The following is a 25,868-nucleotide window of genomic DNA, read 5'->3' as shown; positions in this document are numbered from 1 at the left end:
AAACATTTTTAATGGTTAAATAATAGTCAGTTATTAAAGGAACATAATTTAGCCATTAATCTTCAATTTAGGTTATTCATACTATTTGACTACTGAATAGCTTTGAGCTTAAAAGTTTCTCAGGATAGAGTCTCTGAGGTAGGTTTACTGAGTCAAAATATATGAACGTTTTCAGAGCTCTTGCAAGATACTTTTGAACACCATGCATTTTGCATTTTGCATTCAGCTTTATCTTCACAGCGTGTTTCATTAGCCTTTCCTCACACATACTACAGGCTCCTCTGCTTTTTAATTGGCAAGGAAATCACCAGGAACTGAATACACACTGGAGGGAGGAGATAAGCAGAGTCATCAAAATCAGCTCCCAAGAAGAAATAGAAACAATCTAGCTAAGCTTCTAGTAGTACCCTCCTTAATTTGTGTTATCACCTCTTAAATTTGCATAGACCTTGACTTTCGAAAGTATAGAAAGTTAATGGTTCCTTACTTATGGAATAGGGTTGGTGGGTCTGAGGGGGGACTGAAATTAAAATAGATGATATTCATACCTTGCTAAAATCACTGAGTTTCTGGTAATTTTGTTAATGACAATTTCAGGCAACACAGCTTCTTCTAATAGCTATGAAAGGGGATGAGCAGCATCATTACAAAGACACAGTCACTGTTGTCACTGATGCGCCACCACGGGGGAGCTGGTTTCTTTGGGGCTGGGCTGAAAATACTATGCTTGCTTGCAAAGGTCCAGGGGTCCACGGAGGTCCACCTGGCCTGGTCTGTCACATCAGTTCTGATACTGAAAGGTCTGTGGCATCTCCTGAGCTCTAACTAGGCTCCTGAGCTGCTCTAAATGGAGAGGGTGTTGACATAGCCCTGGTGGCGTGAACTTGTGCAGCCGCAGCCCCACTGCTGGCTTGATTCCATTGGACCAGCATTGGCTGTACAGTTATGTCAGGAGCGGCTGTGAGATTTCATTCCTGAACCCAGACAGAAGAAGTAGAATTTCTGACAGAGATGCCAACTGTCCAGGGACCTCGGCCTGTTTCCAACACTCACAAACTTGAAGACTCATGAATGTCCTCTTGGTCTTCACTGCTGAAAATCAAAAAATCTATTTTCAAACCTCTTGTCAGAGCACCTTTATTTACCTGGTCCCTGTGGATAGTTTCTGTGGTTTTCTAGCTCCTCCTGTCCCTTCCATTTGTGGACACTAGCTGTGTAGTCAGAGTCTATCTAGAAGCTACCAAGGAGTGTTGCCTCACAGACCCACTGGCTATACTTTTCTGTTTTCATAGTTTGAGCTGTCCTTGCTTTCTGTTTTCTTAAATAGCACATTTTTTAACTGGTTTAGATTAGCTTGAGATCTCTGGGGACCCCTGGATTTTTCCCTCCCATGTTTTCAAATAGCCAGTCATCGTTTGTACTATTTATAAAGCTTGAGTTTCCAGCTCAAGTGTAATATTTATGTGTTCCCTTGCAAATTTTGATAAGGTTAGTGTTTTGTTAACCCAGCAGCCAGTCAGCTCACAATTGAGTTCATATTTGACCCTGATACTGTTATCACAGATTCGCTTTGTAAAAAGAGCACGCACAGCCTTCTGCCTCATGTGCTGCCTGTAGGGTGAGGTATTCTTTGTGTGAGTCCTTCCTACAGTACTGTGGAAACTCCTCCAGATTCCTAAAACGTCCGATGACTTGTAATCTCAGATGCAGTATTCTCCTCAGGCTAAAATAACCTATCAAGCATCCCCACCACCTGATACCCGCTCCAGGTAAATCAACAGACAAATAAGATGGTCCCAATGTTCTCTCGTTCAGCCTGGCTTCTTCTTCTCCATTCCTATTTGGCTTCCATTTTACCTGTCAGTGAGAGTTGGAAGTAGCTTATATCCCAAATCTTCTGATTGTTTTTTTCACCAGAAGAGAGTCTTGGCAAACTCATGGTATAGGAGGAAACTAAGGAGGAACAAGTGGGGTCAAGCGGTGCTAAGCTGCATAAATGACTGATCAATTCAGAAAATAAATAATTGGAGGATTTTGGAGAAGATAAAGAATGAGACTAAGCCAGGCACAGTGGTCCATGCCTGTAAGCCCAGCAGTTCCTGAGGCTGAGGCACATGGATCAAAAGTCAAAGCCAGCCTCAGCCATTTAGTGAGATCTCAGCAACTTCATGAGACCCTGTCTCAAAATAAAAAAAAATAAAAAGGACTGGGGATGTGGCTCAGTGGCTAGGCACCCCTGGATTCAATCCCTGATACCAAATAAAAAGAGAGAAGAGGAATACTAAGTAGTTCAGATAAAGATGTTTATTCAGGCAGTAATTCTAATATACTTTTTAGGCAGAGGACCAAGTCAATCCTTAGAATGTGCGCAAATTTTATTGTGTCCATAGAAGTCTATGGTGACATATTTGAAATGCACATGTTGAATTTATGACATATTGGATCCATGAGTATAGTTCAGCATGAATGCATAGGCTGTGTACATGTTGATGATAAGCCTGAGATATATTAATTAGATGGATACTTAAGACAATGTTAAACTCATTTGTTTTATATTAGTTATATAAAATTATATTTTCTAGTTGTAACTATGTCCTGTGTGTCTCACTTCTTTTTACAATGCTGCCTCTTTGGCACATATTCTTGTCTAGAATAACAGTGTTTCAAAAGAGCCATTCCATTTCTGATTTTGACAAGTTAGGTTGAGGTTGATCTCCGTAGAGCATTGTTATTTTCCAGCCATATTGCAGACCACCAACTGAATTTCCGATTCTCTGGCTTCCATATGCCTCCTGGGAAAAGCTCATGCAGAATGAAGTATCTGAGCAGTGTTGAATGTCTGACTCATTCCTCGGACTTGATGTACTTAGGACCAAACTTTAAATTAGAAAGAAATTTAATTCAAAGTTTAAATGCCAGTTTTGAATGACTTGCTAAATGTTTCCTGCCACCCCCCCCAAACAGTTTTTGTGTTGTCTTCCTAACAAAGAAGAATCATAAATGGAAGGAAGACACTGAGAGGAGACAAATTCCAACTAATGTCTCTGGTGATTGCTGCACAACTAAGATGGGAACTTATTTATCTTTAGGAAACAGAAAAATTTTAAAGATTAAAAACAAACTGTAAAGTTAGAGATTTAAAGAGACCTACATGTTTAAATACACACATACATACACACTCACACACATAGACAAATTCTCTCTGTATCCTTCCCTATCTCTGCTTCCTTTTTGAAATAGCAAAAAGTTTCAGCTTATCACTAGGAGGCATTGTCATGAAGGATAAAGAGTTGGACCTGGGCTCCATTCCCTGATTTGTCCTTTATTGGCTTTGTGAACCTCAAGTAATACATTACTTCAGGCTTGATTGAGATGATCCACGTAAGACCCTTAGTTGGAGTTCTTATCTCTCAGTAAACAGCATAATAACTTTTGGCAGTTACAGTCTTCAGCAACATCATTTTATCATCCCCACAACCTTCAACATCATGGTGGTCATCACCACATCCACCACCATCATCATTACCATGATCTCACTCTCCTGGGTCACCTCTTGGCCCTCTATCCACTCCTAGATCCTCTTTGCACACTCTCTTCTTCTTCCAAACCCCAAGATATTAAGGTTCCTGTGGGTTATATTCTAAGCCCTTCTCCTTCCTCTCACTACTTTTCTCCCTGGATAATCTCATTCACAGTGGGACCTCATGTATTAGCCATTGCTGACGATTCCCAAATTCATAACTCCAGCCCATATATCTCTTCTGAACCTCACACCTTATATCCAGCTACCCTTTGAATGTCCCAGCAACTCTTCAAACCAAAACTCAGTGCATCTTTCTCTCCCTTGACCTTACTTGTTCTCTTTCTTATCTTAAAAGTGTTACCAAAGCTAGAAAGTGGGATGTCATCCCTGACTCTAATCTTTCTTCTTCCTCCAACATTTACTCAATGAAAAATTTTCATTATACTTTCTAAACTGTAAGTTCCATATCAGCAAAAACCATATTAGAGCTGTAATCTCAGTGCCTGGCACCATACTCAATAAATAATTATTGAATGGAATCAGTAGGAGAATGAATGAAACTCTTGATTATGACCACCTCCTTCCATTTCCATTACCTCTTCTGTACCTCAGGCTACCATCAGTTCTGTCTCTCTTGTTCAGTTTAAAAGTTCTCTATAGTTGAAATGACCTAACTGCTTCTAGCATTGTAGTCTCCACCCCCAGAGCCACTATAGTTCATGGATCACACTGCAGCCAAGAACCTGAACATGATCATGCCTTCTTAAAGCACTTCAATAACTAAATAGTGATCTTGATTTGATACTCAGGTTACAACTATTGCCCTAGAACACTCTCAAAAAATGTCCTGGATAGAACAGTAATAAGGTGATCTTTCTATGTCTCATCTTTTCTGCCTCAGTGTTCCTCATTTCTTCCTGGTTTTAGATTCTTAAAATTTTTCAAATGTGTTTTCCTTCTAGTTTCCATGTGTTTTTTCTCCTGCCTTGAACATTTTTCCCTTTTCTCTTTGCCTGGCTGACTCATACCATCTAGGTTTCAGGTTAGACATTATTTTACAAAGAAATCTTTTGGGGGCCCCAATTTTATGGTAGACACTTCTTTGTTTTTCCATAGCATCTTGCATTTCTCTAGTTCTTGCCTGTTTGCTTTAATGACCTGTTCATTTCTGTGGGTTCCCCATGAGCCTCTAAGCTCCATCAAGTTGGTGACCATATTGCTCACTGCATAGTTGAATTCTGGTCCCCAATCCAGGGTCTTGAACATAGTTTGACACTCAGCAAATATTTGCTGAATGAATGAGGTAAAACCACTTGCTGGGAGAATGATTGAATTATGTGTATGTGGAAAAATCTTCCCCTCTAATAAATGTCATGGGAATGTCCCTAATTGGTGGCTATAAACAGCATATTGTCTTCTTATCCCTGTTCATCGAGTCTGTGATAGTAGGGGAAATGATTTTGTGTTCCTATGATTAAAAGTTCATTCTAGGACAGGATTTGGAGTTGGTACACACTGTCAATTCCAGGAAGTCTTGCAGGTGATAATGTTGGAAAACAAAGCAAAGAACAGCTGTTTTTCCAGCTTTCTTAAGCAATCGAGGCTACTTTTATTTCAACTATATAAGAGAGATGGGTTTTTAAGTTATTTACTTTGAAGTTAAAATTAAATTTGCTTTCATTATGCTAACATATTCTAGCTTGTTTAAGTTCCAAGTTCTGTTCTTACACTGTTAAAACAACAAACACAAAGTACCTCATACTTCTAATACAGTTATTTGTAAATTTGAAATCGTATGCTTTGAACTGTTAATTTTTATACTGTTATTTGATCTACCAAAGACTCCTAGCATCATAGCATCTTGTTCCACATTTATTGACTGGAAAGGAGTTCTACCTATCGAAGGATCTATGAACAAAGATTAAGGACTATTTTTCCAAATAGAAATAGCTTTGATGTTTTTCTGATTATAGTAATAATACACAATTGCTGCAAAAAAAGTTGAGAAATATGAAAAAAATATAAAATTCATCTGTGAACTCACTTCTAGGTTATTGTGTCAAACGTACATGATACCCTAAAATATATACATTTATGGTATGAATTTCTAGACTTTTCTGCATATATTATTGTATCAATACAGTTTTTCTGGTTTTGTTGAAAATAGTGTTATTCTATGCATATGGCTTTAAAATGTGTTTTTTACTTGAAAAGTTTGAGAACTGTCATGGAGAGAAAAATTGATAAAGTCAATTTTTAGAAAGTTTTGCTTTCCAGTGCATTGAATGTATCATTTCCCACTCCATCATACTCATTAAGAAAACTTCTAGCTGGGTACAGTGTTGCACACCTGTAATCCCAATGGTTCAGGAGGCTGAGGCAGGAAGATCACGAGTTCAAAGCCAGCCTCAGCGAAAGTGAAGCACTAAGCAACTCAGTGAGACCCTGTCTCTAAATAAAATACAAAATAGGGCCAGGGATGTGCAGGCTCAGTGGTCGAGTGCCCCTGAGTTCAATCCCTGGTACCTCACCCCGCAATGAGAAAACTTCTGTAAAAATCTGTATTATTTTTTGCATTAGTCAGACTTCATTTGCAGGAAACAGAAATGATGATACCTATTTTAAGAAGAAAATGATTTAATTTTATAAAATTGGTGTTTAAAAGATTACTGGGAGGGCTGGGCTTGTGGCTCGTGACAGAGTGCTTGCCTTGCACATGGGAGGCACTGGGTTCAATCCTCAGCACCACATAAAAATAAATAAAGCAAAATAAAGATAAACTAAAAGATTACTGGGAAGTTTAGAAGAGTGGATGCTAAGCTGGCAAACTGAACTGCAAGGGATAAGGGGCTGCCCCTTCCTTCCCCATGACCAGTGAGATAGGGAATCAGAGGCAACCACTAGAATGACTGGCTCCATAGGCACATCACTGTTGCTGACATGCAGGGAGTCTTGTCACTGCCATTACTATTGCCCAAGAGCCACACAGCCTTGTGCATGTGGTACTGGGGATTGAACCCAGGAGAGATCTATCACTCCTTACTTTTTATTTTGAGACAAGGTGCTAAATTGCTGAGATTGGCCTCAAACTTGCAATCCTCCTGCCTCAGCCTCCTGAGTATCAGGCATGTGCCACTATGCCACACAGCCTTTTAAATTGAGCCACATGGCCCCCAAATGGATGCCCTGCATCCTTGCCTCTTACTTCTCTCTCCTCAGTAGCTAGTGGCTTGTATCCTGAAAGCTAAAAAACAAAGAAACAAAGGCCTCCATGACTGTGCTCCTCATTAGAAACCACATAGATTTCCTCCGCCTCATTCTTGACTTCAAAAGTTCATGTTAGTGTGTTTAACAGGCAAGAATTAAATCACATCTAGAAATAACTCAGGGGAGCCTAGGAAGTGCGGCTCTTGGTTGTCCCGTCTCTGCCAGATAGACAGCCCAAGCCAACCAGTCAGGAGGCTGGAGGGGACGTTGACTCCCACCATATATCAGAGCTTTTGGTGTTGGATCTGGGCTTCTTTTGGATACATCGCTATATGAAGAAGAGGGACAATTTATCTGAATGGGGTAATATATTCCACTACAATGTATTTAATCTAGTCTTATTGCTAGGTATTTCCTTTTCTTTCTATTTTTCATATAATGTTTTGGTAAATTCTCAGAGTCATTAATAGCTTAGGCCTTATTTTAATTGATCCATCAGGACAGTTGACAGGACAGTTCTTTCTCTTAACACCCTTTCTTCACTAGGTTCCAGAACCTCTTGCTTCCCTGGTTTTCACCTGCTCAGTCTAATTCTTCTTACTGTTCCTCCTCATCTCTCCACTCTTAATGTCCCTGAGACTGAGTCCTGGGATGTAGACTCTTGTTAGTTTACTTTACTCCCTGGTCCTATCCCCCAATCTTATGGCTTTAAATATCCTGGACTCCAAAGCTTTACGCTTAGTAGCTAAGATGTACTTTTATTTATTTATTTTTATTTATTTATTTTTAATTTGTAAAATGTGTGATTTTTTTTAAAAAAATGACAGCAGAATACATTATAATTCTTATTACACATATAGAGCACAATTTTTCATATCTCTGGTTGTATATAAAATATGTCGACGCCAATTCGTGTCTTCATACATGTACTTTGGATAATGATGTCCATCACATTCCACCATCCTTGCTAATCCCCTGCCCCCTCCCTTTCCCTCCCACCCCTCTGCCCTTTCTAGAATTCATCTACTTCTCCCATGTTCCCCCTCCCTACTCCACTATGAATCAGCCTCCTTATATCAGAGAAAACATTCGGCATTTGTTTTTGGGGGGATTGGCTAATTTCACTTAGCATTATCTTCTCTAACGCCATCCATTTACCTGCAAATGCCAAGATTTTGTTCTCTTTTATTGGTGAGTAAAATTCCATTATGTATATATGCTACATTTTTTTTTTATCCATTCACCCACTGAAGGGCATCTCGGTTGGCTCCGCAGTTTAGCTATTGTGAATTGTGTTGCTATAAACATTGTTGTGGCTGTGTCCCTGTAGGATGCTGTTTTTAAGTCTTTTGTGTAAAGGCCGAGTAGAGGGATAGTTGGGTCAAATGGTGGTTCTATTCCCAGATTTCCAAGGAATTTCCATACTGCTTTCCATATTGGCTGCACCAGTTTGCAGTCTCATCAGCAATGTATGAGTGTACCTTTTTCCCCACACCCTCACCAACACTTATTGTTGTTTGTCTTCATAATAGCTGCCATTCTGATTGGAGTGAGATGATATCTTAGAGTAGTTTTGATTTGCATTTCTCTAATTGCTAGTGATGATGAACATATTTTCATATATTTGTTGACTGATTGTATATCCTCTTCTGAGAAGTGTCTGTTCAGATCCTTGGCCCATTTGTTGATTGGATTATTTTTGGGGGGGTTGTTTTTTTGTTTGTTTTGGTGCTTAGTTTTTTTGAGTTATTTATATACCCTAGAGATTAAGATATACTTTTATATTCTCTCTAAACACCTCAAACTTAATACTTCCCAAACAAACTTCTGCTCTTTCCCTCTCTTTACTTTATTCACAGTTTTCATCTCAGTTCACAGCCCCTCCATCCTTCTTTTTTCTTAGGACAGAAACAGGGAGTCATCCTTGATGTCTCTCTCTTATATTCAACTTCAGTCCATCAGCAAATCCTTTTGACTGTACCTCCAAAAACATCGATAATCCAGTGATTACTCTCCATCACCCCCCCCCCCCGTTTCCTGCTGTTCTAAGCCATTGTTATTTCTCTCATGGACTGTGAATTCAGCTCCTGAGTGGTCTCTTCCATCCTTGCTTCCCTAGAGTGTCAAAGTTAGATCATGTCACTCCTTTGCTCAAAAGAATGACATCTTAGTGAATTTCCATCTCACTTGGAATAAGAATCCTTACAGCAACCCCCAGGGCTCTCCTCCCCTGCATGCTGGCTCACTTTATTCTTGCCTCCTTGATGTTTTTAAGTACCCCTATCCCTGGGAGTCTTGGCAATTACTGACCCCTCAGCTTGGAATGCTCTTTCCCCAGATATCCACAAATTTCCCTCATCTCTCTCAAGATGGGATGGGGCTGTCGCCCACTCAGGAAGGCCCTCACTGATCACCCTCCTTAAAATTGCCAAATGGTTTCCCCTTGAGCTCTCCAAACTCCCCTCCTCTGCTTCATTTTCCTCCATAGCACCTCAAACTTTCTCTTTTTCCCCCCACATTTTTTACTGGCTCCTTACAGTTGTACATATTGGTGGGATTTGTTTTTACATATTTGTACATGCACACAATATAACAATATAATTTAACCAATGTCACACTCCTCAGCACTTCCCCCCTCCCTCCCTGCTTCTTACCCCTTAGTCCCCTTCCTCTGATGATCCCCCTTTGATATTTAGGACCTCCACTTCCACCTTTGTTTGCTTTTTTCCTTCCACATATGAGAGAAAACATACAATCTTTAAGCTTCTGTGTTTGACTTATTTCACTTAACATAATGGTCTCTAGTTCCATTCATTTTTCTGCAAATGTCATTTCGTTTTTCTTTATGGCTGAATAAAACTCCATTGTGTGTGTATACCACATTTTCTTGTATCCATTCATCTGTTGATGAAACCTAGGCTGCTTCCATAGTTTGGCTATTGTGAATTGTGCTGTTATAAACATGGTTGTACAGGTATCACTGTAGTGAGATGAGTTTTAATTCTTCAGGAGCACCTCAAACTTTCTAGTGAATTACATAACTTTTTTCTTTTATTGCATGTCCCCCCCTCCATGAGAAAATCTATTTTTAAATACTTTATTATTGAATCCTCAGTACATTGTACAGTATCTAAATACATGGTAATTATTCATGAAGTGTTTGTCAAAATTAATAAATTTCTTTATACATGCCTCATTGAGCATGAATCTATTTATTTATTAATTCCTAGGGTGAGAAATACACATAAATTGCCTATAAAGGTTTTGGCAATTTGTTCTCCTTCCAGGGTTCCATGAGAATGTCATTTTCCTGGCACCTTTACCAACACCATGGCTTGGCCACAGTGACATTTTTGTTCCTTGAACTTGCCATGTTGTCTCTACTTGATGCATTCTATTGATTTCTCCCTTCTCCCTGTGCTCTCTGCCACTCTTTTATCTGGCTTAGGTCTTATTATTCAGGACTCTAAATATCACCTCCTTGGAGAAGCCTTCCCTGATCTTCTGCTCTAAAGTAATCCTCCTATCAGCATATATTACATTATACCTATTTTGTTTTTATCATAGCACATATCACTTCTAAATATTTTCCTACTTATATATATTTGCCTGTCTATCTATCTATACTTTCTTTTTCTAAAGTGTAAGCTGTGTGAGAACAGGACACTAGGTGAAGATGGATTAGAAGTGCACTATTTTTCTGGATGAGCAAAGCAAAGCTTCTTTTCAAATAGGAAGGCATTTTTAATAGCAAATGCTGAAAGATCTAGAAGCTTAAATATTCTTGTCAGCATATTTGTTTTAGATAAGCTATATTTGCTTTCTTAAAGTGTTGATAAGCTACATAGTTTCTTAAGTTTCTGAAGTCTCCTTTTTTCACTTAGTTTCTACAAACTACTATTTCTTTTGTAAAATTGAATTTAATACTGTTGCTTTCTTTTTTGTCTCCACAGCTTTTGGAAAGAACCAACAATGGTTTTGAAGAATCAGATTCCGGTGCTACCAAGAGTCCACTCCACTTAGCTGTAAGTGAGAGGCTGTGGGCCACCTCCCCTGTTAGAAAAAGAATCTAAGCATTGATAAAACTAGGCTGCTCTTGAAATGTAAGCATAGTAATGAGTAAGTAGTGATATGAAAGTAAGACATGGTTAAAGGTCCAGGCTGCAGAGAGAAAGACTACTTCAACTCGCGGTTCCAGCTTTACCAGTTGGTGACCTTAAACACATTACCTACCCTGTGCTGAGCCTCAGTTTCCCCATCTGTAAAATGAGAACAAATGAAAAGATAAAATGTACATACAGTCTTTACAACAGCATACTTTATAACATTTAGCCATCTTTAAAATTAAAAAAAAACATTTTTGTTTAAGAAATTTGCTCTTAGACAATAATATGCAAATTTTAAGCCTATTCATATAACACAATTAAAACCTATCAGGGTTTTTAGGCACCAACTTATAAGAGAAGTGAACAGGTATAGAATTGCAATTGTATTCTAATTGGACTTGACATCAAAGTCTTAGAGGAAGTCTTAGACTCCAGTTCTTATACTGGGTGAGATCTGGGATGGAGAGGAAGAAGAGTTGTCTTATCACCAATAAAGCTTCCTTACCACACCCCAGTAATCAAAGAGAAATGCAGCAGCTCGGAGTGGGGAACCGGAGACTCTTCATGGGGCACCAGTGTGGGAATCACTTCTGCTGCTCTGCCTTGCATCCTGTCCAGCTGGCCATTGGTGATCAGTGGCTGTGCTGAAGAGCCCAGCTGTCTGGTGGTCACACTGGGCCACAGCCACCTCACCTGCCCAGAGTGCTGCTGAATTGCAAGCACTCAGTTCATGGTCTGGATGCTTCTTTACTTAGTAAAGAAGGGGCAGAACTCTGGGAAAAATGGGAAGGGGGTATGTCAAAGTTTAACTGTTGTTATGATATTTCACTTATGCATGTCTAACCAGTTCTTCAGTGGTGTTCTGATTTTTAAAAAATTAGATGGAGAAGTAGGAGAGAGAAATTTTTTTTATTAATAGAGACACTTAGGCACTCATGCAGAATAGGGGTAGATAAGGCCATCAATGGCACAAGGATTGGGAGTACCCAGAACTGATCATGGTGCATGCATGGAGCCCTCCCTTCCTACCTGTCTCTCCATGTACTCAACAGCACACCTGCTGACGCCCCAGTCACAATCCTCTGCCACACCCACCAATGCAGCCACTATACATACCGGCACATGCACATGTGTGTGCACACACTCATGTTGAGTGCAGTGATATGGTCACCTCTCTGTTCCTGGAGGTGGACATCAAGTGGAGAAATGGGTAGAGAGTGGGATATGTATATGTAAAAAGCTTCATACCAGTTGGCTATTAACACAGGTTGCTCTAAAGATTTGCTCTTTAGAATCCCTGCCCAGCCATCTGCTGTGCCTAGGGAAGCTTCCCCAAGAGTAAGAATTCACAAAATAGCCCTGGCTGCCCCCAGAGAGGCCTGTGCAGAGAGTTCTCTCAGACAGAATTCTCGTGCCCTTTGAAAGTAATTGCACTGCCAAACCTACTATTTATTAATCTGAGAGAGAGTTTCTTGGATTCCAAAAACTCTATCATCTCTCATTCATTTTTGTCAAAGATTATTTGTGAAGTGCTTACTGTGTGCCAGTTCTCTCTGATCTCCATGGGGCTCCAGCCCTATAAAGACAGGGTGATGATATCATTGGAAAGATTTGGCTTCAGTTGTCCTGCAGCTGGCAGGGGTCAAGGAAGCACACAGAGAGGAGGTCCCAGCTAACTCACCTGGACATGGTTTTCCCACCTATAAATGAAGGAGTAAATTAGCTGAGGTTTCTAAGGACACTTCCCAATTTGTTAATTTGTTTAATTGTTAACTGTGTGATCTGGGCCAAGTGCCTAATCTTTTGTGTCTCAGTTTCTCTACTCAAAATATGAGAATAGTAGTACTTCATCAGGGGTCATTGTGGCAATGCTTATAAAGTGATTAGATGAGCTGGCTTCAGCCTTATCATTATTAACATTGATATCATTCTTTCCTTCAACATATACTGACTGTGAGTACTGCCAAGTGTTCTTCTAGAAGCTGGAGGTGTTGCAGTAAAGAAATCCCGGTCTCTGTCCTTGGAGAGTTTCCCAGCTAGAAGAGACATTAGGCAAATAATATATACCATGAAAGATGGTAAGGAGTGGTAAAGAAAATGAATGAGATCCATGAGAGAGAGAGTATCAAGGTGGTAGACAGGGTGCTATTTTATATAACATAGAATCTCATATTTGAACAGAGACTTATAGAGCTACTTATGTCCATGTCTGACAGAAGGTGTTTCTGGGCACAAGTGCAAAGTCCTGGAGTGAGGGCATGTTTGGCATGTCCATAGAACAGCAAAGAGGCCCCTGTGGCTAGAGCAGGGTGGTAAGGGAGAATGGTGAGGAGGACATACTGTGGAGAGTGTGGAGTGGTGGGAGGGCTGCCATAGATCCCGAGGGCCTCATAGTCCATTCTAAGAACTTTGGCTTTTACTCTGAGCAAAATAGGAAACTATTTGTACAGTTTTGAGGAGACAAATGACATGATACGTTGAACATTTTTTTAATATATTTGTTTATTGATTTTGTATTTCTTCTTCTGTAACATGTCTGTTCATTTCCTTAGTCAATTTATTGATTGGGTTTGTTTTTTGTGCTCTTTGTATATCCTGGAGATTAATGCTCTATCTGAGGTGTGTGTGGTAGAGATTTTCTCCCATTTTTTAGGCTCTATCTTCATGTTCTTGATTATTTCCTGTGTTGTGAAGAAGCTTTTTGATTTGATTCCATCCCATTTATTGATTCTTGATTTTACTTCTTGGGCTTTAGGAGTCTCGTTAAGGAAGTCAGTTCCTAAGCTGATAATGGTGGAGATTTGGACCTACTTTTTCTTCTGTTAGGTGCAGGGTTTCTGTTCTAAGGCTCACTTAACTTCTGTGCTAAATTATAAGGGCTCAAAAGCTGAAGCAAGATAACCAGGAAGGAAATGACAATGATGACTTGAACCAAGGTAATCACAGTGGGTTAGTTCTAAAAAGATTTTGTTCTTTCCCTCTAAAGTCTAATGCTTTTTTTTTTTTTTTAATCTTTTGCTTCAAGAATCTCATAAGTATGCCCACCCTCTCCTAGGTTCTCTAGTCTCTTTAGCAATTAACATGATAAAACCCAAGGCACATAATTTCTTGAGTGGAAGCACTCTAGAAATGGAATCAGATGCCCCCTAACACCTTCAAACCTTAACTGCTACAAGAGACCTGACCTGCCTTAAGTCACTATTTCCTGTCTGAACGATTCAGGTCTCCAGGGTTATCAGCCTAGTGAGTTTCATAAACATTTCATCAGCTTGAAAAAAATTAAGAGAGAAGATTATGCAAATGAAAGCCTCCAGCTGTTAAGATTTCCAGATGGACCCATTCTTTTCATGGACTCTGATGAGGTCCTAATTCTTTCCCCTGTTGCCCTTAGTTCCTATGGAAAAAAGTTTGGAGAAATTAATCATGTTTAAGAAATAGAAGTTATCCTAATGAGGTGTTTTTTAAAAGAAGTTATTTCTTAAAATCATTTAAAAGCCTGATTGAACTTCCAATGAAGGCTTTATGCATAAAGTTCAAGTGCTGCAAGGTAAACTAAAGGAAGAAGCATGAAAAATTCTATAGATCAATCTGGCCTTTCAATCATTCTGTCTTTAAGAGCATCTTCAAGTTCCTGATATAGAAGAAAGTATGGATTGAAATTCTAAAACTTTTCTACTTAACAGATTCACTTTTTGAAAAAAATCTACATCCCAAGCCCTTTTAATTTTTTATTATTATTATTATATTTATTTTGAAACGGGGTCTCGCTAAGTTGCCCTGGCTGGCTTCAAACTTGTGATCCTCCTGCCTCAGCCTCCTGAGTGGCTGGGATTACAGCCATTCGCTTCATTTTATTTTAATATTAAGCTTCTTTAACACAAACTGATGAGTTTATTTTTTGTTGTGAGGATTAAAGGGAAAAGTGCAGGGATCTTCTGCAGGGGCAAGTTCTGAAGTCAGCACCACACAGCGCCCTGTGTTATGACTCTGTTGTTCTGGACAGTGCTGACTCCTTCCTACCAGTTTCCCTCCTGGATCTTTCTCATTCCCCTGTGTTTCTTCTCTAAACCTAAGTGCATGAGCCATTGTGCTTTGGATACATGGATGTATTATAAATTTCCAATTCCATTTTCCTAGGCCAAGTCAAATTAACAGAGATTAAAGTCCTTACTGTCCGTGTCATAACACTGAAGGAGCCAGTATTCGCAAATAGCATCTAGACCCTGCTGTTGTCTACATGGGCTCATTTTCCTTTGATGCAGAGTCGTGATTTCTACATAAGTTGAATCAGTGGCTACCATTACAGTTGAAAATGGGATGAAGCATTTTGCAAAGTCATTTTTCAAATAAGCAACAGATTGAAGCTCATAGTGAAGCACAAGACTGACTCACATCATGTTGTAGATGCCTCTATTACCACAGCCCTTTATATAAGATTAGATGCTCCCAAGTTAGCTTAAAATCACCTGTAGCCTGATTTGATAATGGCTGCAACTGGTTGAAGGGTATATATAAGAATTCATTATCTGTGTGTGTGTGTGTGTGTGTGAGTGTGTGAGTGTGTGTGTGTATGTTTGAAGTTTCCTATAATAAAAAGTTAAAGAGATACCTCCTTAGAGCCATATAGCATCCTTTTCATATTCTCTCTTAAAAAGCCTGCAGGTAAGTCTCCACCTTTGAAACACAGGTTCTCCAAGAAAAACTCAGTCGTCATTGATAAAATGAGGATAACAAGAATATCTAAACGCTGACTGTTGTGAGAATTAAATGAGGTAACACATGTCCAGTGCATGCTGTCTGATGCACAGTAGTCTGTCAGGAGAAGTTAGCTGTTGGTTTAGAATTCAGGTTGGAATGAAAGCTCACTGTCCCATGCAGTTATGGTTTGTACAGTGAGTATAGATCAGAAAGTTAGACATATGGGAATTTGTTTTTCTATTTCAAGAGAGGCTGTGTGTGCAGTAAAAGAGCAATAGTTCAGAAATTAGTCCCCGAGGTGTACCTTCTTGCTCTATGGCTCTATTCAAATCACTTTATCTCTGTGTTGAGCCTTCTATAGCAGGAGTTTTGGTTTTGATTCAGTGTTGTTATTCAGTCCTGTTCTATTACATGTAAACACAAAAGTATTAGCTTGAAAGTCAACTAAATGGAATTACTGGGGAAAAGTATATGCTTCAAGCATGCTTTTAGGTTACAGATTCTGGGTTTCAGAGCCTGATTTGTCACTAGCTAAATGGTCACAAATGAGTGCATTAAAACTGCTGGTTCTGTGCTTTTCATCAATGAAAAAGGATGTTTGCAAAGATTAAACAAGATGCTAGACCCTCATCATGGTGCCCCACACATAACAATCCCTTAATAAATCTTTGCTATTTAAAGAATGTATTTATACCACTAAAATGAATAAATGATAATAGTCATTCATTTATTCATCAAATAATTATTCTGCACCTCCTGTGTCAAGCATGATTGTAGGATATAACAGTGAACAGCCCGCATAAAGTCCCATCAGTCACAGACAAACAAATCAATAGACACATAATGGATATCAGATGGTAATACATGCTATGAAGACAAAGTAAAGCAGGCTAAGTGGGGTGGAGAGTGGAGGGCTATTTCACACCAGCTTCTCTGGGAAGCTTCTCTGATAAGGTGGTATTCCAAAAGAAGTACCAGAGAGCTATGTGTCTCTCTGGAGGAAGAGCTTTCCAGACACAAGAAACAGAAAGGTGCAATGACCCAGAGTAGGAAAAGTATATGTTTAACTCAGAGGGGGTGAGTGTGAGCAAAGGGATGTGCAGAAGATGAGGGTAGGGGAAGCCAGATCCTGAGGACCTGACTTTGGATTTCATTACCAATGAGGGAAAAAGCTATAGATTAGTTTTAAACAAGGAGCGATATGATCCAGCTTGGGTTTGGGAAGGTGTCATCTGGTGGCTGTATCAGTAATAAATTGTGGGGGGACAGGATGGGAAGGGAAGCTTTTTCCAGGATTATGGCAAAACATTATGCATTATACAGAAAGGTAGTAGTGAGAAGTGGGTAGATTCTAGACACATTGTAAAGAAAGAGTAGAGATGGTGACACCTGGGAAGGGGCATAGAGGGCTGCTACTTGAAAAACCACACCTTCATGTGAATTAGAACAGGGATATGAAATCAGGTATCGTGATGCCTCCAGCATTGTTCTTTTTGCTTAGGAGAGGGGAGAGAGGCCAAGGAGGGGGATGTGGTCAAAGAATGATATCTGCAGGTATGGAAATGACACTGAAACCCATTGATTTGTACAATTAACGTATTAATAATTGCAATTAAAACTTAAAAGGGGGAGGCAGGTATATGGGTAGTCATTTTCCTGTGGATACCTGTGAATCCATGACCCTTCTGAGCGAGTAAGGAAAGATATGCCTTCCTCTCAGCAGATATGCCCCCGGCACCAAGGCATGCAAGGTGGGAGGAGCTATTCTTCAGTGCCCACTTGTACTATTGTCTCAGAACCTTGTACAGGGCTACGGTTTGTACTGAAGAACAGGGAAGACAAAAATAACTCCAAGCTTTGGGGCTTGTGCAACCATAAGGATAAAGTTGCCATTTACTGAAATGGGAAGGTTGCAGATAGAACATGTTTGTGGAGGAAAATTAAGAACTGAGTTTGGGATGCCTGTTAAACATTTTAAGTGGAAATACCAAGAGGTGGTGCGATATACAAGCTAGAAGTAAAGGGAGAGGTTGGGACTAGGATATAAATTTGGGGTTCATTAATTTATGAGTTATTACATTGCATATTATATATAATGTATGTTTAATATGTAACAATAACACCAAACATTAACAAAAAAAATGTAATGATAAAGTCCTTTTTAAATGTATCAGTACTCTAGAGGGTACTGAGCTATAGCGCAGTGGCAGAATGCTTGCCTAGCATGTGTGAGGCACTGGGTTCAATCCTCAGCACCACATTAAAGTAAATAAACAAAATAAAGGTGTTGTGTCCATCTACAACTAAACAAACTTTTTAAAAAATAAATAAATAAATGTATCAGTGCTCTTAGTTTCTATGAATTATTTTATATCTAGTGTTTGTTAGTGTTGTTAACATATACTCAGGAGGAAAAACATTTAAACTATTTTTTAAAAGATAAGGTGAACTAAGTCCATATGCTCATTATTCTCTCTCCCAGTTCTAGAGGTAACCACTATCAATAACTTCTTTTATATCCTTCTGAAAATTTTCTATGAACATAGAACTATATATAAATATGTATATAATGCATATGTTTGCTTTTTATATAAATGAGGTCATGCTATATATACCATCTGCAACTTAGTTTCTTTTAAAAAAATTTTTATAGATACTGTCAAGTCACCCTTCACAAATGTCATACCAATCTGTACTCCCACCAACCGAGTATCAGATTGCTTTTTTCACAGTCTCAACTAATATTGGACATGACCAAACTTTTTAATCATTGCCAATCTGGCAGTTGAAAATAGTGCTTTAAAAATTTGCATAGTTTTTCATATGTCTGTTGGCCTTTTACGTTTCTTTTTCTGTGATCTGCCTTTTCATGCCCTTTGTACATTTTCCTAGTTTTTAAAATGGTTTCTAAGAGCTCTTTTTATATTAAGGCGATTAATCCTTTGTGCTAAGCCTTTTTTTCAAATAAAATGGGCCTTCAGTAATAGCTGCTGTGGAAAATAAAAGGTGCAGGTAACAAAAGAGGGAACTTTGACTAGACTTTGGGGACATGTTTTCCTCTCTATTTCTTTTTTTACTTCCCTCTCTGATCCGTTTTTCTCCAGACAATCTTACTCCCCATTTCTCTTTTATTTTCAATGTCCCTTGCCTGTTGGGAGTGGCGGGTGGAGAAGTATATACATTTTTTACCTTAAAGACTGACTAATTATTATCTTTCAAAATTTTAGTCTTGCTTTTTAGTAGTATAAAGTTTCTTAATCTTGACATACCATAGGATCTCATAATAGATCTGAACTTGGCACTGGTACATGGTATATATTTCCTTAATTGTTTCTATGGTTTGATTATAATCAGTGGAAGAAATAAAGGAGGGAAGAAGCATCAACTACACAGAAGACATTATGCAAGGCCCGTGTAATTTTTCTCTTTTCATCTTCACACCAACCCCAGGAGGCAGCTTTTATTGCTCTCATTTGATAGATGAGGAAACAAACTCTAAGTGCAATTAAGAAAACTTGCCTAAGGTCATATGGTCACATGGTCACATGGTTGATTTAGTCAAGGTTAGACTGGAAGGAAAGGTCTACCTGCCTCTGTGGAATTCCAAACCCCAGGATGTTTTTAGTAATTTTTTTCCTCCAACTTTGCTAACAGAAAACACTCCTGAATTTTTTCCTCGTTTTGTCAGTTGATGTGGTTAGAACTGAACTGAAAGGTGCAAGAAAATATTAATTCATGCAATTATTCATTGTATATTAGATAATTAGATTGGTAGGTATAAAAAATACATTAATGCACTTTGTGCCTTTGCAGCAAATTATTTGACAAAAGAGAAAGAACATGAAGAAATTCACATGTAACTGTGAGGTTTGTGTGTCTAATGCTCTGATTTGCCGGAAAACCCAAGGGATTTTCTGCTTTGCTCTTCGGAGTGGCCTTGGAAGCTCAGCCCTTAGTCTGGATTATGTGGGATATGAAGTGAGTGAGCTTGCAAATCCCTGCCTTCTTCTTTATAGGCCTACAATGGGCACCATCAAGCCTTGGAGGTCCTTTTGCAGTCGCTGGTGGACCTGGACATCAGGGACGAGAAAGGCCGCACGGCTCTGGATCTGGCCGCCTTTAAGGGACACACAGAATGTGTGGAAGCACTTGTCAATCAGGGAGCATCCATCTTTGTGAAAGACAATGTAACCAAAAGAACCCCACTTCACGCCTCAGGTAAGACTTGTCAAGGGTCTAGTGACCCTAGTTTTATTCATTGTTTGAATAAAAAAGTGGCAGAATCCTCTTGAACCCCCATTTTTATAATATTGATTTTCTTTCAATATCACAGATCTACATATTTCCAAAAATTTTTGATCTGATATCCCTTTGGAGATGATTGGTGTTCTCTGGTGTTCTCTGGCCAAAAGCCTCTTTTTATTGTTGTTGTTGTTTTTCTTAACCCAAAAGACTGTTCCGAACCTTTGACCAAAAGGCTCCCACAAAACTTTGTGGAAAAAAGGTCAAGATAAAATGTGATCCTCAGAATAAGTTCTATAGAACAAACCACATCAAAATCACGTGGCATTTTAAAGCATGACATTAATGATATTGCAGGTCTATTTCGTGTAGAGAAACATCAGACTGTGATCCAATCAGTACATCATTCTACCAACCTAAATGATGCTCTTTAGCTTTTGCTCTGTTTCTTGATGCATCCAATGTAAAAATAGAGACTCTTAAAAAGTACATGTATATATCAAAAAGTAAGAAGTTTGTCTTTTCTGGGAGTTTCCTCCAATGCTTGTCAGTTGATGTGGTTAGGACTGAACTGATAGGTGTGAGAAAACATTAATTCATGCAGTTATTCTTCCACCTTCAATATTTATAGATGTACACACACAGATATAAAGATAAGGTAGAAGAGTCTCTGCCTCAGCTAAGGCATAAATACCTTTGGGCCCAGGAAAGTTACTAATATTAGCCTTTGATGGGATTTTAGTAGGCATGGTCTGATAAATAAAAGCAACTTACACAATGAAATGTGGTTGTATTGAAAATTAAATGAAGATAGTTCCCGCACCCCCCCCCCACTTAACTTTATGATTCTTGTTATTGGGGAAAACTTTCTGGGAATGATAGACTTTGTAGAAGTATTTCCACAGCCATTTCTTAACTTCCAACCCAGTGAAAAGATAGAATACAGAGACTGAAAAAAAACCTGTTGTCTAAATATCTGGAAATGATTGTTGCTGGAAAAAACTTTAACCATGAGGTCAGTGATGTTTGGTGTCATTGAATAACAAATTCTTACTTCCCATCACATTTAGTCTTTTGGCCACCCTGGCGTTTTGGGTATAATTAATAATGTTCAAATGTGGAAGACTGCCCTGTATAAACAGGTGAACAGTGAGGCACAATTGTCATGTAGGTGTGGTCCAAGGGCGCCCCCTAGTGGTAAAGAAGACTCGCTCCCTTCAGGTTTCCTTCGCGTCATTCATTAAAAAGACGCAGGCTGTCATCTAATGCTGTACTCTACAAAATGTCTGCTGTGCAGGAACTTTAGCCTGTGGCTTGAGGATCTGCTTACCCAGAATCTTTTTCAACTCCCTGGAGAGGCCCATTTTCTTGTTTCAAATCCTCAGAGTACTGTAAGGAGTGGCAGCCAGGATGGATATTAGAGGTTTGGGCACAGATGGATGCAGTGACAGTTGTGTTTTTTAAGTAGCAAGAAAAATGGCTGTCACTTACAGCCATGGAGAGGCTGAACTGGTCTGAGACAAAGCTGGAGAGAGCAGGGCACAGCTGAAGATGTTAACATCTTTTTGCTAGAAGGCAGTTGGGGAGGAAATGTAGTATATGGGAAGCCAAGAAGAATTCAAGTTTGGCTACACTTTCACACTAAGGGGCACATAAATTTTCCTAAGGACTACTAGTTAAGTTTAAAAAGCTAATGTACCCCCCTTCAAAAAAGAAGAAGAAGAACAACAACAACTATAGAAATTGTTTTGCTGTCCAACACACTGGATGAGTGATATGGACTTAGATTATTGTGTTCCTCTTATGTTTAGCCCAAATTCAAATATCCTTGGAATTAGTGTGATTTTGAACACTTAAAGACTATCATTTTGATATAGAAACAGGAAATGGTCAAAGTATATTATTTTTCCACCATCAGGAACACAGCTGTCAGTCCTTTGGTAATCCTGTCCTTTAGGCATACATTAAATTCCTTGTATTTTCCAACAATGGTAACAGATTTAGTGTAATTTTAGGAAAAAAAAAAAAGACAACAGCAACACAATGTATTACCTATAACTCTGATCCACGAAATTTCCTCTAGAGATACATAAATGGAATGTTGCTGAGAATGAGCTGAATGCAATGGTCTACAAAATGTGGGCATTATTCCTGCAGTTCATTTGAATGGTGCCGACAAATGTGAGCTAATTCTAATATGTATTGTCTCTGAAAACTGTGTCGATGTTAAATTAGCATTCTCTCAAGACTGGCAAGCAATAAAAGCACTGTAAAATGCAGCTCTGAGAAGAGCCTTTATCATTGTGACATAGCTGCCTCTATTCTCCACATCCATAACAGGGGAAATTCAATGTATTTTATGGTGTTCTTATTGTTCAGAGAGGAGAGTAGGTCGTGTCTGCAGTTTTAAACATATTTTTTCTCATCTTATTCCCTGAGAGCCATGTCTATTATAAGACCTTTTCAGGGTTTCATTCAGCAAACTGGAAGAAAGTACCTTAGTCCAGGGCACTGTCATCCCCGGGAGGTTTACATCCCAGTACCCACACAACCCCAGGCACCAAGAATTCCCAAAAGAAGCAACTTGCCAGGTGCTCAGACTTCTGCCTCCTGCCCAGCCTCTTTCCCAGCCAGTCAAGGCTGAGACAGGGTTGGGGCCACATTCTTGTACACTGAAGGGTCTGTTGGGCAAGGAGGGGGCAGTTGAGGGCCAGTGGCCCTAGCAAGGGACCTAGATGGCATCTGATTTACCACTGGGCAGGAAAGGGTAAGCAGAGGAGGGAGGCAGCCTGAGGGCAGCCTGCATTGTACAAGAGACACTGGAAAGCAGAGAACAAAGGCTGTGGTTTGAGGAACATCAGGATACCACAGGGGCCCATTCCTACATCTCCTAAGAGTGCCAGTCAGTCACCAATGAGCAGGGACCATATCGATCATGTACGCTTTTGTGCCTTGATGTTTTACTTTAGGCTACCACTGATCAGTGACAACTATTGTTAGAATGTCTACCTCAGAATGACCCCGAAGAAGAGGCAGGGCCTGTTCTGTTCTCCCCGGGACCTTTCTTCCACCCCACCCCTTCCCCGCTCCTTCATCTCCCCTTCTCCTCCCTCCTCCTATACTATTCCTGCTCCCCTGTTCCCTCCTCTCTCTTTTCCTCCTCCTCCTCCTTTCTTCTGGAGGCAGGTAGACACAGCATGATTATATAGAACTGAGTGAGTCTCTTAGAGGAACAAAGGGAGGGACTGACAAGTGGGGAGAGATCCTAGTCCTCTCCACGGACATAAGAAAGAATGTCGAGGTTAAGAAAAACCGCTCGACACAGAAGCCAGACAAGGAAGGTGAGGACCAGATTCCTTCACAGGAAGAAAGGGGAAAACAAATGAACACCAGGGCAGGCTGTGCCCCCACGCCATCACAGACTGGAGACCCAGGGACATCTGTCGGTGGCAATGCAAGTCACTGATTTGAAGCCCAAGAAAGTTTCACTTTGGAGGGAGATCTGTAGTTAAAACAGTGTCCATTCTTTTCTTTTTCAGTCATTAATGGTCACACCCTGTGTTTGCGGCTATTATTAGAAATTTCAGACAACCCTGAAGTGGTTGATGTGAAAGATGCCAAAGGACAGTAAGTGTTCCCACACTTGGCCTCGGGTTGATGTTTCAATCACAAGAGGTAATTGGTTGCTCTGTTAAGCAGCTAAGAGGGCTGACTGCTGAATTCTAGGTTGGGGAGATATATATCTGGATGAAATTCACGGGTGAGGGCCCTAGAATAATGAGGTGCTTTGCGCTGCAGTGTGTATTAGGGAAGAGCACGTGGGGGTGGGGTGGCCATATATTTCCATGGGGGAAAAAATCACCTTTATCTGGCTGTTTCTGTATTTCCTGGCTTTTTAAAATATATATATTCCCACCTTTGTTTCCTCTTTCTCTCCATCTTTTTAAATTTGGTTCATTTTAATTATACATGACAGTAGAATCCATTACGACATAGTTGTAAAATCGTGGAATATATCTTGTTCTAAGTCAGACCCCAGTACCTCTCCTTCCCCTTCCCTCTCCCCACACCCTGTTTCCTTCCTTCTACTGATCTTTCTGCCATTTACCCATAGTTATTCTTTAAAATTAATTTATTGTGAATGTACACAATGGTGAGATTCACTGTGGTGTATTCGTGTATGTACATAGGAAAGTTATGTCAGATTCATTCCACTGTCTTTCCTTTTCCCATCTCCCACCCCGCTTCCCTTCATTCTCTTTTGTCTACTCTACTGAATTTTTATTCTTCACCCCCTCACCTTATTGTGCATTAGCTTCCACATATCAGAGAAAATATGTGACCTTTGATTATTTGAGAAGGGCTTATTTCACTTATCTGATAGTCTCCAGATCCATCCATTTACCAGCAAATGTCATAAAGCATTCTTCTTTATGGTTAAATAATACTCCATTATGTATATATACCACATTTTGTTTATCCATTCATCTGTTGAAGGGTACCTAGGTAGGTCCCATAGCTTAGCTATTGTGAATTGTGCTGCTATAAACATTGATATGGCTGTGTCACTGTAGTATGATGATTTTAAGTCCTTTGGATATATACCAAGGAGTGGGATAACTGGGTCAAAAAGAATTCTAAATTTTCTTCTAAAAATGATGGGATTAGCATGAATATTTTGAGAAGGAGCCTTCCCCTGCACCCCTAGAAATCATTCCACCAGTGCCCTGTTAGAACAGAGGCAGATTCCTATATCTACATATCATATAGCAAATTGGAGACACAGAAAATACACAGCAATTGTCAAGAATAAAAAGAGAGACATCCTCCCCCTAGAAGTATTTGTTATATCCTTTTTAAAGGCTGTTCATCTCTCTTCCTAGAACCCCACTTATGCTCGCAGTGGCATATGGACATATTGATGCTGTTTCATTGTTACTTGAAAAGGAAGCAAATGTGGATGCTGTTGACATCATGGGATGCACAGCTTTACACAGAGGGGTATGTACATATTTCTCAGCTTTCATCGGCACTGTTTCAATGAGCTTGTCTCCTTTTTTCTTTCCCTATTTGAATTTATAGTACAAAAAAATTGTTTCATAATATAGCCAGTTAACCTCAGCCAGTCAAAAGGAAATTACAAAATCACGTGGAAGCCCGTTGTTTCCTATGATCTCAGTCCATTCAATTGAGGGAAAAAGGAATGAGCCATGTACAAAAGGCAAGGACTCTCTGTCTGGAAGGAATCTTGGAGTGAGATTACCTTCATGTCAGCTGATTAGCAGAAGCTGACTACAGTTAAGTGTTTGAGGGAACTGCGTTACCAAACTACAAGCCCAGTTTACAAATGCTGGTGACTATTTGATCCTTAAAGGGACCCTCAGCCCCCAAGAGTGCACCTGCTAGAACTGGGCTGTGTAAACTGGTGTAGTCCTCAAGAGGACAAACTCCCCAACACTGCAGATATAGGAAACAAGGGTAAGAGACAACTATGAACTTCCCAGATAACAAAATCAGGGCCCACAGACTCTGTGAACAAGGAAGCTGCTTCTGGAGAACAAAAGTGACCGAAAGGAAAAAAAGAGAAAGAAATCAACAACTCATGCAACGGTACAATAACAAAAAGTACCCTTAAGTCCTGATCTTAAGATTCCGTGTTAGAGTATGATAAGTAGGTACATGAACACCTACTATTAGTGGGATTGGGTCTGTTTCTGATTATAAAGTACATGAACATTGGAGAAAATTTGCAAAATGTTTTTTGAAAAGCACAAAGGCAGAAAACCACAATCTCCAGCAATCATATCTCCCAGAGATAACCACTTTTGGTGTATATGTATTACCAATCTTTTTTTTTTTCATTCCTGTATATAAATTTCTCTTAAACCTTCAATAAGAGAGAATAGTGAAGGTACAATTTGGAATATGACTTTTTTTTCTTTTAGTATGTTAAGGAACTTTTTTGATATCATTAAATAGTTTTCCATACCATCATTTCTAATGCTCCATTTTATGTATGTGCCATAACTTCTCTTAGTGATTACCTGGTTTTGAGTAGTCTTGCAATTTCTAATTGTTGTTCATTACAAATG

The 25,868-nt window shown here is 39.4% G+C and overlaps 1 protein-coding gene across 4 annotated transcripts in view; it reads left to right on the top strand.

The window, feature by feature from the left end:
- Positions 1-25,868, top strand: part of Ankrd44 (ankyrin repeat domain 44) — a 294,161-nt gene that overhangs the window by 252,002 nt on the left and 16,291 nt on the right. For all 4 annotated transcript variants that reach the window (XM_058580347.1, XM_058580345.1, XM_046447299.2 and 1 more), the window contains exons 17-20: positions 10,684-10,755; positions 19,551-19,752; positions 23,316-23,403; positions 24,660-24,777. In XM_058580347.1, coding sequence (XP_058436330.1) covers positions 10,684-10,755; positions 19,551-19,752; positions 23,316-23,403; positions 24,660-24,777 — 480 coding nt within the window. The remainder of the gene's footprint in view (positions 1-10,683; positions 10,756-19,550; positions 19,753-23,315; positions 23,404-24,659; positions 24,778-25,868) is intronic.

This window comes from Marmota monax, unplaced genomic scaffold, assembly GCF_021218885.2.
Source record: "Marmota monax isolate L192 unplaced genomic scaffold, Marmota_monax_Labrador192_F-V1.1 WCK01_AAM20220418_F8-fsc00007, whole genome shotgun sequence".
Taxonomy (NCBI): domain Eukaryota; kingdom Metazoa; phylum Chordata; class Mammalia; order Rodentia; family Sciuridae; genus Marmota; species Marmota monax.
The sequence above is the reverse complement of the archived record's forward strand: the minus strand, read 5'-3'. Positions and strand labels throughout refer to the sequence as shown.